Source organism: Fundulus heteroclitus, unplaced genomic scaffold (genome assembly GCF_011125445.2).
Source record: "Fundulus heteroclitus isolate FHET01 unplaced genomic scaffold, MU-UCD_Fhet_4.1 scaffold_45, whole genome shotgun sequence".
In the NCBI taxonomy this organism is placed as follows: domain Eukaryota; kingdom Metazoa; phylum Chordata; class Actinopteri; order Cyprinodontiformes; family Fundulidae; genus Fundulus; species Fundulus heteroclitus.
Genome location: NW_023396868.1, coordinates 2,577,722 through 2,593,497, shown reverse-complemented (window position 1 = coordinate 2,593,497; position 15,776 = coordinate 2,577,722). Strand labels below are relative to the sequence as shown.

The following is a 15,776-nucleotide window of genomic DNA, read 5'->3' as shown; positions in this document are numbered from 1 at the left end:
ATTAGAAACATTCTGTCCAGGAGTGATGCTGAAAAACTAGTCCATGCATTTGTTACTTCAAGGCTGGACTATTGTAATTCTTTACTATCAGGAAGTCCACAAAATGCAGTTCGAAGTCTTTAGCTGATCCAAAATGCTGCAGCAAGAGTTCTGATGAAAATCCACAAGAGGGATCATATTTCTCCAATTTTAGCTTCCCTTCATTGGCTTCCTGTTAAATCAAGAATAGAATTTAAAATTCTCCTTCTAACGTATAAAGCCCTTAACAATCAAGCTCCATCATATATCAGAGCTCTGATTACCCCGTATGTTCCTAACAGAGCACTTTGCTCTCAGAATGCAGGTCTGCTGGTGGTTCCTAGAGTCTCTAAAAGTAGAATGGGAGGCAGATCCTTTAGCTATCAGGCTCCTCTCCTGTGGAACCAACTCCCAGTTTTGGTCCGTGAGGCAGACACCCTGTCTATTTTTAAGACTAATGTTAAAACTTTCCTTTTTGACAAAGCTTATAGTTAGAGTGGCTCATACCCTGAGCTATCTCTATAGTTGTGCTGTGATAGGCCTAGGCTGCTGGAGGACATCAGGGTCTAATTTTCTCACTCTACTGATTTCTACTGTTCTTCAGTCTACTGTTCTCCAGTTTTGCATTGTATTACATTGAAATGACTGTTGTCATTTCTGCTTTAACTTTCTGTTCTCTCTCTTTTTTCTTCATAGTAGGTACACCTGGTCTGGCGTTCTGTTAACTGTGACATCATCCAGAGAAGACGGCTCACCCGCTACTACCATCTAATGTAGAACAGATTACTAGATCAATGTGTGCTTCTGTGCTTTTTTGTCTCTCTTGTTGTGTCTCTGCTCTGTCTTCCGTAACCCCAGTCGGTCGAGGCAGATGACCGTTCATACTGAGCCCAGTTCTGCTGGAGGTTTTCCTTCCCGTTAATGGGGAGTTTTTTTTCAGAATTTTACTGTGCACATGAGTGTATGAAATGACTCATTAATGCAACAGCACAGTAATCTATAATCTGTGAAGGGACTGCTATCTCACTTTTTTACTCGGAAATTATTCTATTAGCTGCTAAGGACTATATGCATGCTTTAAGCTTCTCAGGGAGTGTTGTTGGTCCGTTTGGAAACATTGTCTTGTATGTATGTTTATATGTAATCTGTCTGCATTCTGAGCCGCTGTCTGTTTTGTCAAAAATGTCATGGTAACACAATGACAAAGATACTTGATTTTTTAAGAGACCTTAGATTTAATGAACCACAATTAATTGTTGTATTTTTGTTTTGTTTAAGTTGAGTCATTGATTTTTATGAGCTTTTTATAATTTGCTCCTTTCAGATCACTTTTTAATATATTTAGTTTTGGCTATGGGAAAGACACTGTCTCAATAGGGTAATGGGTGGGTAACAGTACAGAAGCTGCAGAGAGGTGTGTTAGACTACAGCTCTGCTTCCTGGTCTGGACCCTGGGTTGTCAGCATTTTGAAGAACTAATAAATCCGACCAGATTCGTAGGAAGAAAATCTGCACCATCCAAAGTGGGATGGTGCCGTGTCTCCGGATCAGTCCAGGTTTTCCCCAGAAAGTTTGCCAGTTATCAATGTAGTCCACGTCGTTTTCAGGACACCACCTGGACAACCAGCGGTTGAGAGGGAAATTGTTGTTTCAGTACAATCGCCATGACGATTTACTGAGGCCATGTCTTGGCATCAAGGTCAATATGTGTTGAACAATATGTGTTGTTCTATAAACATAGAACAACACATATTCACACGTGTGTATGTAGATACATGAAACCTCATATTGAATGACACGGTGAAGCAAGCTGGACGTAATTTTGCTGCGTCATCAGTGCGACTTGATTGTGAGAGAGAGAGAGATGAAATGTCAAGCGTCCAACAGCAGGTTGATCAACCCGAAAAATCTGCCTTGTTCATGTTTGGTGTGAGCGCAAACATAAACTATTCTTGCTATTCTCCTCCCACAGCTGTGTGGACAGAGGCACTGCTCCTCTTTCCATAGCCACGCTCCTCTATCCAGTTCGGTTTTCTCCACCATTTTTCTCCATTTTATGTTGGTCATTTTTGCCAAATACAACCCGTTTATAAAAACAGGAAATCAGACTAAAATGTTGACAGGTGAGTTGACATTATTATCAAATAGACGAAGTAGTAACATGGCCAGCATGGTGAGTAAACATAAGAAAATTTAAATAATGATGAGGGTGTAAATAAGGTGCATCCAAGTCATACATAATTTTGATGCGGTGTGACAATTATTTAATTTTGCTTAGTTATTTAGTTATTTAATTTTTCTCCATTGATTACTAGGAGTACATTTGTGTTGCTTTTTGTTTGTTTATTGTGTCAACCAATCACAGCTGTTAAAAGACAATGTCACACATAGCAATGGAGTCAACCATACCTTCTCACTAAGATAAACATTTTGTAATGTCTTTATTCAGAGTTGCTGTCAGCAACTACCTGAATCACTCTTAAGGTAAAACTCGTTGTAGGCTGTGGGCCAGAATCTGTAGGATGACTTTTCGAATGAACTGTCAGGGGGCAACTTTCTTGCACTTGGATCAGTTGCTACAGATAGCAGTGATCTCAAAACACCAATGTTCCCACGTTTTCACTTGCACATTAATAAATTAAAGCCAATGAAAAATATGAACTGTTGCACTCCTGTCTAAGAGGTCATGTGATTCGAGTTTTGCTGCTCAGCCAATTAGATCGACGTATTGTCAGCTGTGTGACTTCAACCAGTTCATCATGGCTGCACCCGTAAGGTGTTGTATGCATCCGTTTCCAGACGAGGAAACCTCAATATTACCATTTTCTGGTGCCAGTTGGCAGAGATCTTCATGGCAAGGAAAAAGAAACAGCCCAGTCCATCCATCCATCCATCCATCGATTTTTCAACACGCTTATCCCTGCTGGGGTCGCGAGGGGTGCTGGTGCCGATCTCCACCTGTCAATGAGCGAGACGCGGGGTACACCCTAGACAGGTCGCCAGTCCATCGCAGGGCAGAAATAGCCCAGTCTTTTGCCCAATTTACTGTGATATCACCAAGACCTGCTGCGCTAGGATAGCACAGGAAGTCCTGCTCGAAATACACGGACAAAGCCAAACTGGGAGAGCCCGCAAACGAGCAGAACCGAAATGAGTGTTTTATGTGTGCATACCCGCTGGAGGAAGTGCTGGCCAGTGACCGTCGAAGGCTGACAGGTTGGTTGATTGAATGGTTAAGGTCATATGCCAGGTGACCTTGAAGCTCCCCAACAGAGAAACCAGGTCCCACTCCAGCAACTACTGGTGCTGCACACAGAGAGCAAACACTGTTAAGCAAACAAACAAAAAACTGAAATGTACACCCAAATGTTTGTCTTTTAGCTAATTTAATGCAGCACAACCTCACCCATTGACATATTTCACATATCCATTGACCAGCCATCATATTAGGATATATCAGGACATCATATTGTATACCATAACATGAGAAGCTGGACTATAAATAAAACCTTCTCCTAAAGACAGATTGACAAAAAACATCTATTCACTTGGTTTTACAGGATTAGTTCACACATTTTAAAGTTACGTCCTGTGAAGTTATAATCAGGTAATATTCCCTTTACCTGTGGTAAAAATTTCATAATTTATGGGCTTTTTGCAAATTAAATTAGCTCTATATCTAACTTATATGTTAGCAAATATATGTGAGCATAGCAGTTTATGGTTTCACAAAAGAGTGTTACAACATTTTGATATAGTGTGAGGTCAGTGATCTCATCTCAAATGGGAACAAAACAAATAGGATGATTATAGATTTATTTTCTTTTTTTAACTGATGATTATGTGATTAGAATTTTCAGGAGAATAAGGAATATGTCAAACACCTCTCGCCATCCTAACTGCTTAACTAGCAGGCAACTGGACTACTCTTGTTTTTTAAAGATGTTTCACCTCTCATCCAAATTGCTTCTTCAGTTCTAAACATGTAACCTAGTAAAAGGTTTATAAGGTTTACATCAACACATTAATACCAATCACATTAATAGGGTCATCAATATTCATAATGAGGCTGTTACGGCCAGTGGCCTTTTTGGTCTGTTTTGTTTTTTTCTTTCTAATATGTTTGCAGGTGTAGTTGGATCTTCCTGCCAGCGGGTGCCACTGTGGAAACTTGCAGACCTCCTGAAGTCTCCTCCTCCTAATTTACCTTCAGCCACTTCCTTCTACCATCATCCCCATTCTGGATTGGACACTCGCCTGATTGCCTCACCAATCCGTGGAGAGCCCTCCTTATTTAAACTCAGCTCTCCCATGCAATCAGGGCAGCTGTGTTTTAGAGCAGCTTGCCACACTGCCAGTTGTGTTTTGTTTGTTGTGATGTGTTTTTGCTTTACTGTAACACTTGTTTAACCTGACTATTGAAGGCTGTGTCACTCGTCTGGCAATTTGCCGTGGCACTCGGTTTTAGCCTCTCAACTCCTGGTTGTGTTACTCGTCCCCTGTTTTCTGTGACACTTTGTTAACCTGTGCATTGAAGGCTGTGTCACTCGTCTGGCAATTTGCCGTGGCACTCGGTTTTAGCCTGTCAATTCCTGGTTGTGTTACTAGTTTGACGTTTTGGTTTTGTCTTGTGGTTCGTTTAGTGTTGATGCTGTTTCCAGCATCAACACCTTAGTTCTTGTGGCCTTAAGTCATCTTTGGGTTTCTTTTGTCATTAGATCATGTCCTGTCCTTTTTGGTAGTGTGCATATTGTTTCTATAGCCAACTTATCAATAAATTGTTAAATTTTTTCTCATACTCTTTTGTGTTGGCTTTTTATGTTACCTCCCCTGTACCCCTAGACCTTTGGGGTCGTAACATAAGTGGGGGCTCGTCCGGGAGCTGAATTACAACAATCCTTTGACTGCAATTTAAGTTGTTTCTGTTAAAGGTGCACCTGTGAAGTTTGCGCTATTGCTTTAAGATGGCTCAATTTAACATGGCTCAGTTTTTGGAAAACCCCTCTCTTGAACAACTTACTAGTTGCCGTAAAGCTGACTTGGCCCAGATTGCTAGTCACTTTTCAATTTCTTATTCAAGGCAGATTGTCAAAAGGGAGTTAAGGGAGCTGATTGTGCATAAATTGGTTGAGTTGAACCTCATTCCTGCTTCTTCAGCCGATCAACCATCAGTTGCCGTGCCTCCTGCGGTGTTATCTTCGGCTGGCCCCTCTGAAACGGTTGCAAAAGAACCTCAGTGGAAGACACCAGAGGTTGATCCTGAGGTGGTTGGTGGGATTAAGACTCCTGTCACACTTCCTCGGTTTGATCCCCTTTCGGCTTCTACTGGATCAGCTAGTTCCCAGCTTGATGCTCGTTTAAAGGTTCGTCTTGCCTGATTGAAAATGGAGGCTGAGGAGAAAGCACATCTCAGACAATTTCAACTTGAACTTAAACGGTTGGAAGTTGAAGCTGAGAAAGTTGAAGCGGACAAGGTTGTGAGGCTTCGTCAATTGGAGCTGGAATCACAAAGGTTCAAGGCACCTTCAAGAACAGTGAGCTCCACCAATGCTTCTTGTGGGTCCTCTACAATCAGCCCCTTTGACATCACAAAATATGTGGCCTTAGTACCAGAGTTTCGAGAGACAGAAGTTGACTCTTATTTTTCTGCTTTTGAAAGAATAGCGCAAGCTTTGCAGTGGCCACCTGATGTTTGGTCCATACTCGTACAATGTAAAATAATTGGTAAAGCACAAGAGGTTGTAGCTGCCTTATCTTTTGAAGACACCGTAAAGTATGAGGTGGTTAAAGCTGCCATTTTGAGAGCCTATGAGCTTGTTCCTGAGGCTTACCGGCAAAAATTTAGGTCTCTTAAAATGCGTCCCACTCAGACCTATGTAGAATTTGCCAGGGAGAAAGGGAGCCTCTTTGACAAGTGGTGTGCTTCTAATAGAGCAACAAGTTTTAGTTCTCTGAGAGAATTAATTTTGTTAGAGGAATTTAAAAACTGTCTGCCTGAGCGGGTCGTTGTGCATTTAAACGAACAAAAGGTAGACTCTTTGTCTTCTGCTGCTGTCTCTGCGGATGAATATGTACTTACACATAAGTCTTCTTTTCAGTTTATGGCCTCTAACTCTCTGTCTACTAATGTTGAAGATGGAAACTCAAGGGAGACCTCTTCAGGAAAGGAATGCTACTACTGTCACAAAACTGGTCATGTAATTGCTAACTGTTTAACTTTAAAACGAAAGGAACAAAGCTCTTTTCAAACCTAATCTTTTGGTTTGCATTTTAGGAGGGGAGGTGTTACGGCCAGTGGCCTTTTGGTCTGTTTTGTTTTTTTCTTTCTAATATGTTTGCAGGTGTAGTTGGATCGTCCTGCCAGCGGGTGCCACTGTGGAAACTTGCAGACCTCCTGAAGTCTCCTCCTCCTAATTTACCTTCAGCCACTTCCTTCTACCATCATCCCCATTCTGGATTGGACACTCGCCTGATTGCCTCACCAATCCGTGGAGAGCCCTCCTTATTTAAACTCAGCTCTCCCATGCAATCAGGGCAGCTGTGTTTTAGAGCAGCTTGCCACACTGCCAGTTGTGTTTTGTTTGTTGTGATGTGTTTTTGCTTTACTGTAACACTTGTTTAACCTGACTATTGAAGGCTGTGTCACTCGTCTGGCAATTTGCCGTGGCACTCGGTTTTAGCCTGTCAATTCCTGGTTGTGTTACTAGTTTGACGTTTTGGTTTTGTCTTGTGGTTCGTTTAGTGTTGATGCTGTTTCCAGCATCAACACCTTAGTTCTTGTGGCCTTAAGTCATCTTTGGGTTTCTTTTGTCATTAGATCATGTCCTGTCCTTTTTGGTAGTGTACATATTGTTTCTATAGCCAACTTATCAATAAATTGTTACATTTTTTCTCATACTCTTTTGTGTTGGCTTTTTATGTTACCTCCCCTGTACCCCTAGACCTTTGGGGTCGTAACAGAGGCAAATAAGACATGAGCAACTGGTGCTACACGTCATTCAGCTCAGATCATTGTAGTGTAGCAATTAAGGTGCTTTCTGTACCATTTTAATAGTATTTGGTTATGGCAATGTAGTTACCTTTGCCTTGTGTACCAGTGTGAAAGGGAGAATAGGCCAGATCAGACAGATTCTACGTGCATAGGAGTCTTGGGATGCATCAATAAAGGACATGGACAAGACTTTGGTTTAAAGTGAAACAAAATATTTGTAATGACAAATTATAAAAGAATTAAAGTGTAACATCAATCTCCAACTGAATCAATAGAGGAATGACGATTATCACATCTTAGCTTTTACAACAACACAAGCAGGGGTTCTCTGTTCAGCGTCTGAGGAGAGACTGAGCAGGGCTGCACAATGCTAAGGGGCTCAACCTTGACCTTATTTGTTAATGCTACATCAGACTAAACTGTTACTGGCTGCTCAGTGTGTCTATTAAAATTGTATTTAAATCAACACATTGATCCACTTGTATTTCAACGTTTTTTTATCAATATTTATTCCTATTGCGATTTTATGTGTTTATAAGTGTTTATGAATATTTATAGTTTTAATGATGTCTTAACACTAGGTTACAGTAACTTGGCAATAGAAAAAAATTCTAAAACAATATCTTGTGTGTAGCGTTGGACACATGTTCCAAGGTGTAAATTGAGGTAAGATGAGTCAGGGCTGCAGAGTAGGTGTAACACTCTCAACAAAGTAACAGTTGAACAACAGTTCGAACAAGAGCATGCAGCGCATTACACAAACGCTCTTGCCCAGAGGATTCGGCCCAAATCACTCTCTCATAAACTGACTTATGGAGCCTTTGGACGCAACTGCGATAAATAGCAGATAACTAATTTTACACGTTGGGCAATTGTAAGGGCATATATTGTCATGATATTTGTCTAGGATGAACCCAGACACAGCGTGCGCACACAGAGCTGGTTTTAAGAGAGTTTATTGTACAAAGTGGATGATGGATGACTTGAGGAACCAGAGTCTTCTATTAAGCGGAGTTGTGGGATGCAGAAGCTGGCCAGCAGGTAGAGCGTGGAGAGAATGACCAGGAAGGAGTACTGGAGCTGATAACTTGAGACCAGGACGGAACACAGGAGCCCAGGACTGGAGACCAAGGCAGAGCGCCGGAGCTGGTGACTGGAGACCAAGGCAGAGCGCCGGAGGACAGCCGTGGTGAAGGACTAGCTGAACCTAGACTGCGGGCTGAGTTGGAATAGAGTTACTGACTGTGGACGGAGCGGGAATTGAACCTTTACGGGCCGGCGAACCAGAGCAAACTGAGGTGAGTTTAAATAGTTGTGTCAGCAGGTGAAATGAGACCAGGGCTAATTGCAGCCTGACAGGTGAACCCAATCAGGCTGCGCTAGAAAGGGAGGAGACAAGAAAGCACAGAATGCAGCCTTCAGGCTGCATGCTGGCATATATGGGAAAGAAAACAAATAATATTTAACTTCAAAAATTGTGCAACTTGCTAAATACACCTTTAACTAAGGCTTAGTTAGGGTTCCCACACATTTGAATTGTTTTTTTGGTGTGTTTATTTTGCTTGACCCTTGCCTCTGTCTTTATCGGGACATTTCAGCTTGATGCTGTGAAGTTCTGATGACAGACAGATTATGTTCTAGTAGGTGGCTAGATTCAAAGGTAATCACTGGTCCATGTGTGTGGGTTTTCTATAGACCTCAGTAGTGAGGCTTCCACTTTTCCTAATGTGCATTAGGCAGTCCAAAAAATGTAGCTTGTTGTCTCTAGTGCTCCTTTGTGAACTTGATATTGTCCAATGAGTTGATATGTTTAGTAAAGGCTTCCACTTCTTTTTCTTGAATTTTGGCCCATGTTTCCTCCACATATCTAAACCAGTGACTAGGTGTTGTTTTGTTAGACATTAAATTAAGCTACATGTTGTTGGAGCTGCTGAAAGCAGTTACTGGAAATATAACAGATGATCCACAAGCATTGTGGACCTCACAGATGTGACATACATAGATATGGGCAAAAGGGACTGATAAAGGAAAACTGTCAACTAACTCAGGGCAACACCACACAGGGATAAACTTTTGCTTCAGGCTATTCCACAGTCTGGCATATAATGCCCCAGTAGTGACCAGTATCTACTGACGATGTGAGGGGTATACCACTCCTGCAGGGTGTGTCCTTGCTATAGGAAGCTGATGTAACCTTGTGACGTGTGGCCACACACCATGTTCACCCGCAGACGATCAGGACAGATTTTTCCCATAAAAATCAATGGTCAATGGTTGTCATATATTAAAAGTGACAAAACGAGGATTAACATTAGACACGTTACCACAGTGGAGAACATTTGTAGAGCAGAAACAGCTTCAGTTTGACTTGGAGCTAGCTTTTCTCCTCTGAAGTGGTGAGTAACAGCATGAAGTAAAATACTGTTTTTTGTTGTTGTTACAGTCTTGTTAGACTTGTGTTGCTATGTTGGTTTGATGTGGGTTAATTGTTGGAGTTTGACCATCGATGGGTAAGGCATTAATGTTGTGAGGCAAGTAGCCGTTTGCCCATTTCTCACAGTTAGCATTGTCTAATGCAGCACACCAGGATCATCATGTACCTTCAGGGCATTCTTTTTTGACAAAAAAATTGAACACTGAAGCGGATAACTGGTCTAGTGCTTAGATTTTGGAGGTAGAGTGAGTCGTGGCTTGCCAGACATCTTGTTTTGTACTCAAATGTGCACCTCGTGGTGAAATTTTGCAGATTGTTTCTTTAAAGTATAGTTTCTGTTTCGAGAGTTATCTCTTACTAAAGAAGTTATTTATTTATTCAATGTGTCACTGGTTCTCTGGGGTAAAAGGACCAGGCATTGTGCAGAGGCATCTAACCGCCGACAGGAGGCGGTAGCCATTAACAAAATTATTATTTTAATTATTATTATTATATTATTATTATAATAATTAACTAATAATAATTAGCTGATTAGCTTAATTAATAATAATTAGCTGATGGCCGTGACATCTTCTCCACAGATGAGAAGATGTCACGGCCATCAGCTATAGAGATATAAGGTGTGAAGACTCCTTTTAAAATATCAGTGGCTGTCATGTTAGTTCCTGTGTAGGTGGATTTTTGTATTTTTGGAAGCAGAGAAATGGTACAAATGTGTAAGATGAGACAGACATGAGAGTATATCAGTGTGAAGCCTGATATGCAAGGCTCCAGCTTTTGAAGAATGTTATAGTCTAGGCAGGTGTCTTCATTTCCAGTCCTTTAGGTCCGTTGTCCTGCAGCTTTTAGATGTGTCCCTGGTCCAACACACCTGAGTCAAAAAATCAGGTCATTACCAGGACTCTGGAGAACTTTATTCCATGCTAAGGAGCTAATTTAGCCCTTTGATTCAACAGAGTGAATCAAAGGGCTGAACAGGCGCTGAACAGACTATGTAATTTACAAATTCTTATAACAGTGAGTTTTGAAAACATCTTCTTGTGACGTGATTGTATAGTGGTTTTGATATAATACATCTTTAAAATAAATGTGTAATTGGTCTAATTTTTACAAATGAGTAAATAAGAAAAATAAATACAGAGAGCAGTCAAAATTAATTATTAAATAACTTAACAGCACTCTCTGGTGGTTTAAAGAAAATAAAGTTAGCCACGTCATGTCGTCATAGAAACAACTAACAAACAAACTGACGGACTGGCAAACATAACTGACAAGTACAACAGACAAACTGACAACCATAACTGATAACGCAAATTACTGACATTTATGTAACGATCCTGGCACTGGAGCTGATCCGTTTCTCAGTTTGCTCCCCTGCTCAGTCTCCACCTCTTGTCAGGGTTCAGTTTTGATTCGGGTTTTATTTACTATTTTTCAGTTCTTTCTTCTGTCTGGGTTTAGTTAGGTTAGGTTGTGGCTTTGTTATGGTTAGTTCTGTTTCCTCCTACCACTCCCACTCAGCCTTCCCTTCGTTCCCTCTGCAGTCAGTCACACCTGTTAGCCATTTTCTAATCAATCTCAGTCTCTTTCCACCTGTTAGTTCCCCTATTTAAACCTCCCTCTGTGCTCATTTCTTCGCTGGTCCGTCGTCGTTCAACACCCACCCTATGCCAGTCTGTTTTTGTCTCCTGCATAACTGGTACCCTGCCACCTCTGCTTCTCCTCAAGGTTAGTCCTGCTAGCTGTCTCTGAGAGGCTGTTATCTCTGCACGCCATCTCTGAGAAGCTGTGGACTCTGCTAGCCGTCTCTGAGAAGCTGTAAACGCTGCTAGCCGTCTCTGAGAAGCTGTAAACTTTGCTAGCCATCTCTGAGAAGCTGTGAATTCTGCTAGCCGTCTCTGGGAAGCTGTAAACTCTGCTAGCCGTCTCTGAGAAGCTGTGGACTCTGCTAGTCATCTCTGTGAAGCTTTGTACTCTGCTACCCGTCTCTGTGAAGATGTGGCCTCTGCTATTCGTCCATGAGAAGCTGTGTACTCTCTCACCTGCCAGTCAGCTCCTGCATCCTTCACCTCCGCCTGGTAACAAACTCTGGTTCCACTTGCCATCATCATCCACTTCTTTCAATAAACTCTCTTAAACTCAGCTCTGTGTGTGCGTGCTGTATCCGAGTTCATCCACGACAAAATCATGACACCTCTCTGCAATTAACCTTTACTGGCTCCACCTGTCTCCAGCTGCATATAAGCCCCGTCGGTTTCAGTCTCCAGTGCCAGAACGTCTCTAGCTGTACGGTGAGTACCTTCAACCCTGTTATTATATCAAGCCTGTCTGTTGCCCGAACTGATCTGCCTCCCGTTTCCCGAGCCTGCCGAAGCCCTCCCTGATCCTGTCTGCCCGGAACCAGCCTGTTTTTGACCTGGACCGAACCTGAACCTGTCCTTGGATATCCCTTCTGTACCGCTGTTGGATCTTTGGCCTCCCCGTTAACGGCTCCAGAGCCGTTTCACCCTAACAAGCCAGCCCTCTGTCAGGTTAGTGACCCAGCTTTTGCTAATTTCACTCATCTACCTCCACTGGTCACTAACCTGCTCCTTTGCCTCCAGGAGATTTCCAGCCGGTTACGTGCGGGCAGCACGTCCTGAGAGTCACACTTCTCCTCCTTTAAAATAAACTCAGCTCTAAACGTCACTGACCTGTTTCGGGTTGTCTTTGGGTCCGACTCCAGTACATTACAATTTAATGTAACATAATTACCTGAAAGGGGTGGTCAACAACACAAAAATAGCGCAGTGAGCTTCCCTACTGGTCTACTAGTCACTCTGTGTACTGTAACAAAATTCCAAGTTAGCCTTTGAACATAACCACCAATACTACTCAGAAGAGAACCGGATTTGATGGCCCACCACAGTGGAGTGCTGAACAGACTGTTTGGAATTTTCGGTTTCCCTTCACCCCCATAGGCAATCAGCCATCACAGGACAATTATAAAACATATTTTACCAAGAATTTCATGTGTATATCCAATATCTGTTGCAGACACCCCCCTGTAATTCTGCTAAATGTGAAAAGTAATGCTTCAGACCAAACAAAACAAAAACAAACAAATAAAGTGGGTGTACTAAGGGGAAAGCAAAAAATGTTGCAACACTAGGAACAAAACTGGGTATACTTGTCAGTGCAAAACTCTTCCCCAAAAAAAGGAGTACGTAAAGAAAGGAGGCGATCACACTCCTAGCTAAACACTGACTCAAAGGTGCCCATTACACCTCTGAAATGTAAACATTGTTCCTGTGAGTCCTAAAAGTACTACTCAAGCACTTCTATGGTTAACACTGTTACTTCAACTGAAAATGCACTTGAAAAAATTTGAATCAGGGAACTAACAGACACGGTAGATAAAGAAGTCTCATCTACTGCTTGATTGTTCATCTCACAAATGAGACGTCTGGGGGGCCTAATGGAACTACGGTCCCTAAGAATCCAACGGTCAAGCTGTGTGGAAACAATCTGAGTTAAGGAGTCTGGAATGGCAGTGTCTGAATAGTCACCCTCTGGAGTAGCTGTCACAGGGGCGTCAACGTCTAGGGAATTGTCAACAGGGATGGATAAGTCCATGAGAAGTTTGTCTGTCTTGTTGTGTCTCTGCTTTGTCTTCTGTAACCCCCAGTCGGTCGAGGCAGATGACCGTTCATACTGAGCCCGGTTCTGCTGGAGGTTTTTCCTTCCTGCTAATGGGTGGTTTTTCTTTCCACTGTCGCTCCATGCTTGCTCAGTATGAGGGATTGCTGCAAAGCCATGGACAATGCAGACGACTCTCCCTGTAGCTCTACGCTTCTCCAGGAGTGAATGCTGCTTGTCGGGACTTTGAAGCAATCAACTGGTTCCCTTATATAGGAAATTTTTGACCAATCTGTATAATATGATTGATTTGACTTTGTAAAGTGCCTCAAGATGACATGTTTCATGAATTGGTGCTATATAAATAAAATTGAATTGAAATTGTATTGTCAGGAGGGGGCACGTCTGGATGGACAGAGCTGGTAGGGGTTGAGACCCTGTCTGGGGGTAGAATGTCTGGGCAGTGTTTTGGATCTTCTACATCATCGACTGTTGAGTGGCCAATATTGTGGACAGGAATCAAGTGACTGGCTAGGCTGGATGTTACAACTGAGAGAGAGTCACAGGATCCTCGGTCAAGTGAGTCGTCATCATCTGGGTTCATCAGCAAGTTAACTGTGCGGACATCACTGTCTTCCATCACATCAGGTACATCTAGATGTAGACCACTTCCATGCGTTGCAGCAGCACTGTAAGATTTATGGTCCTCAGCACTGTCACAGGGTAAGAAGCAAACAAATAGTAGCAGGTTTCTGTGGACAACTCTCTCTCTGCCCATTAGGACATCCTTAACTCTGTAGACACTGATATCAGGCTTTACTGATATAACCTCATGAGGGGTAGATTCCCACTTGTCTGCAAACCTTGCATTTCCCCGGCACGCCTCTGTTGGCAATCAACACTCTGTCTCCAATGACCAGAGGTCATCCTTTGATCTTGCGGTTGTATAGCTTGGCATGGCGAGTCTGTTCCTTGAGACTGTTTTTCTGCACAATCTGAGCAGCCTTGTGTAGATCTTTCTTTAGGTGAGAAATAAAGTCTGAGTAACTGACAGTAGTATCATTGGTGAGGGCATGTTGAAACATCACATCAACAGGTAGATGAGGGATCCTTCCAAACACCAGGTAGAATGGTGTGAACCCTGTTGACTCATTCTCTGTGCAGTTATAGCAGAAGGTTAGTAGCTGCAGCATTTGTGACCACTTTGCTTTTGGTTGAGGGTGGAGTGATCTGACCATGTCTCCCAGAGTCCTGTTGAAATGCTCTGCAACCCCATTTCCCATGGGGTGGTAAAGGGTTGTATGAGATTTCTGTACCCCAGCCATCTCTAAAAGCTCTTTGATTAGCTTGCTCTCAAAGTTGGCCCCTTGGTCAGAATGTATAGGCGAGGAAACCCATAACTGAGAAAAAAGTTGTTCCAGAGATGACCAGCAACTTCCTTGGCATTCGGATTCTTGCAGGGGAAGGCGTGTGCCATTTTGGAGAAATGATCAGTCACAACTAGAACATCCACAGACTTGTTCCTTGCTCAGCAGTCCAAAAGTCTATGCAGACTAATTCCATAGGCTCAGTAGTGACTATGTTTTGGAGGGGCGCACGGCTGTGCGGTTCTGGTGCCTTCCTACAATGCAGCGCTGACAGGACCGAACGTATTTAATGACATCACGGCCCATGCCATTCCAGAAAAACCTTTGCCTCACCAGAGACAAGGTACGGTGCTGACCTTGGTGACCTCCTGCATCATGGAGACCATGGAGAACTTTCTGCTGCATTGAGTCAGGCACTATGAACTGGAGGATTTTCTTGTTCATGTGAGGATCTTTCCTTACCTTGTAGAGCATGCCATTCTGTATGGTGAGTCTAGTCCAGTGTTTCAGTAGTTTAATCACGCTCCGTGATTCATTAGCCCTTTTATGTTTGGTAGGTCTTCTATGTCACCATACAAAGTACATGGCTCTGCTGATTGTGTCATCAGCCTCCTGCCAATTGACAAGCTGGCTCTGTGGGAACGCAGACGACTGGTTTTCATTCAGCAGAAAATTGCTCCAACACCGGTTCCATCACATGGCTCACACCTCCGCTGGACTGAACATTGAGGATGGCAGCAATGTCCTCTGCTGAGACTGAGCCTTTTGTGTTTGGTGGAACTGTGTCTTGAACTGGCTCATTTGGTATCTCACTACCATTGTCTGCAACAGCTTGACAGTTGTTGGACACTCTGAGGTCACAAGTCTGTCATTCACACTTTTGACCTGGTCCAACAGCAAGGTATATGGCTCATTTACGAGGCGATGACACACCCATGACTGGACAAATGGCTCACGGCTCAAGGCATCTGCAACAATGTTCTTTGGGCCAGGGATGTATTTCAGGTCGAAGTCATTTGCAGCAAGCTTTGCCATAAACCGCTGTTCACACGCATCAAGTCTGGGTTTGGTCAGAATATATGTCAATGGATTATTGTCAGTCCATACGGTGAAGTCTCTGCCCTTAAACCAATGGCTGAATTTGTCACATACTGCCCATTTCAAGGCAAGAAATTCAAGCCGGTGTGCAGGGTAGTTCAGTTGGGAGCAGGAAAGAGTTCTACTTGCAAAGGTGACTGGCCTGGCCACTGTTCCACCAGACGGCAGATGTGACAGGACAGCTCCAATCCCATCAAAGGATGCATGGACAGCTAGAATGAATGGGGCCTTGAAATTTGGGTGGGCTGGA

The 15,776-nt window shown here is 42.9% G+C and overlaps 1 protein-coding gene across 7 annotated transcripts in view; it reads right to left on the bottom strand.

Annotated features, from left to right (window-relative positions):
- Positions 1–15,776, bottom strand: part of nfic (nuclear factor I/C) — a 274,335-nt gene that overhangs the window by 128,150 nt on the left and 130,409 nt on the right. For all 7 annotated transcript variants that reach the window (XM_036131679.1, XM_036131681.1, XM_036131685.1 and 4 more), the window contains exon 7: positions 3,192–3,324. In XM_036131679.1, coding sequence (XP_035987572.1) covers positions 3,192–3,324 — 133 coding nt within the window. The remainder of the gene's footprint in view (positions 1–3,191; positions 3,325–15,776) is intronic.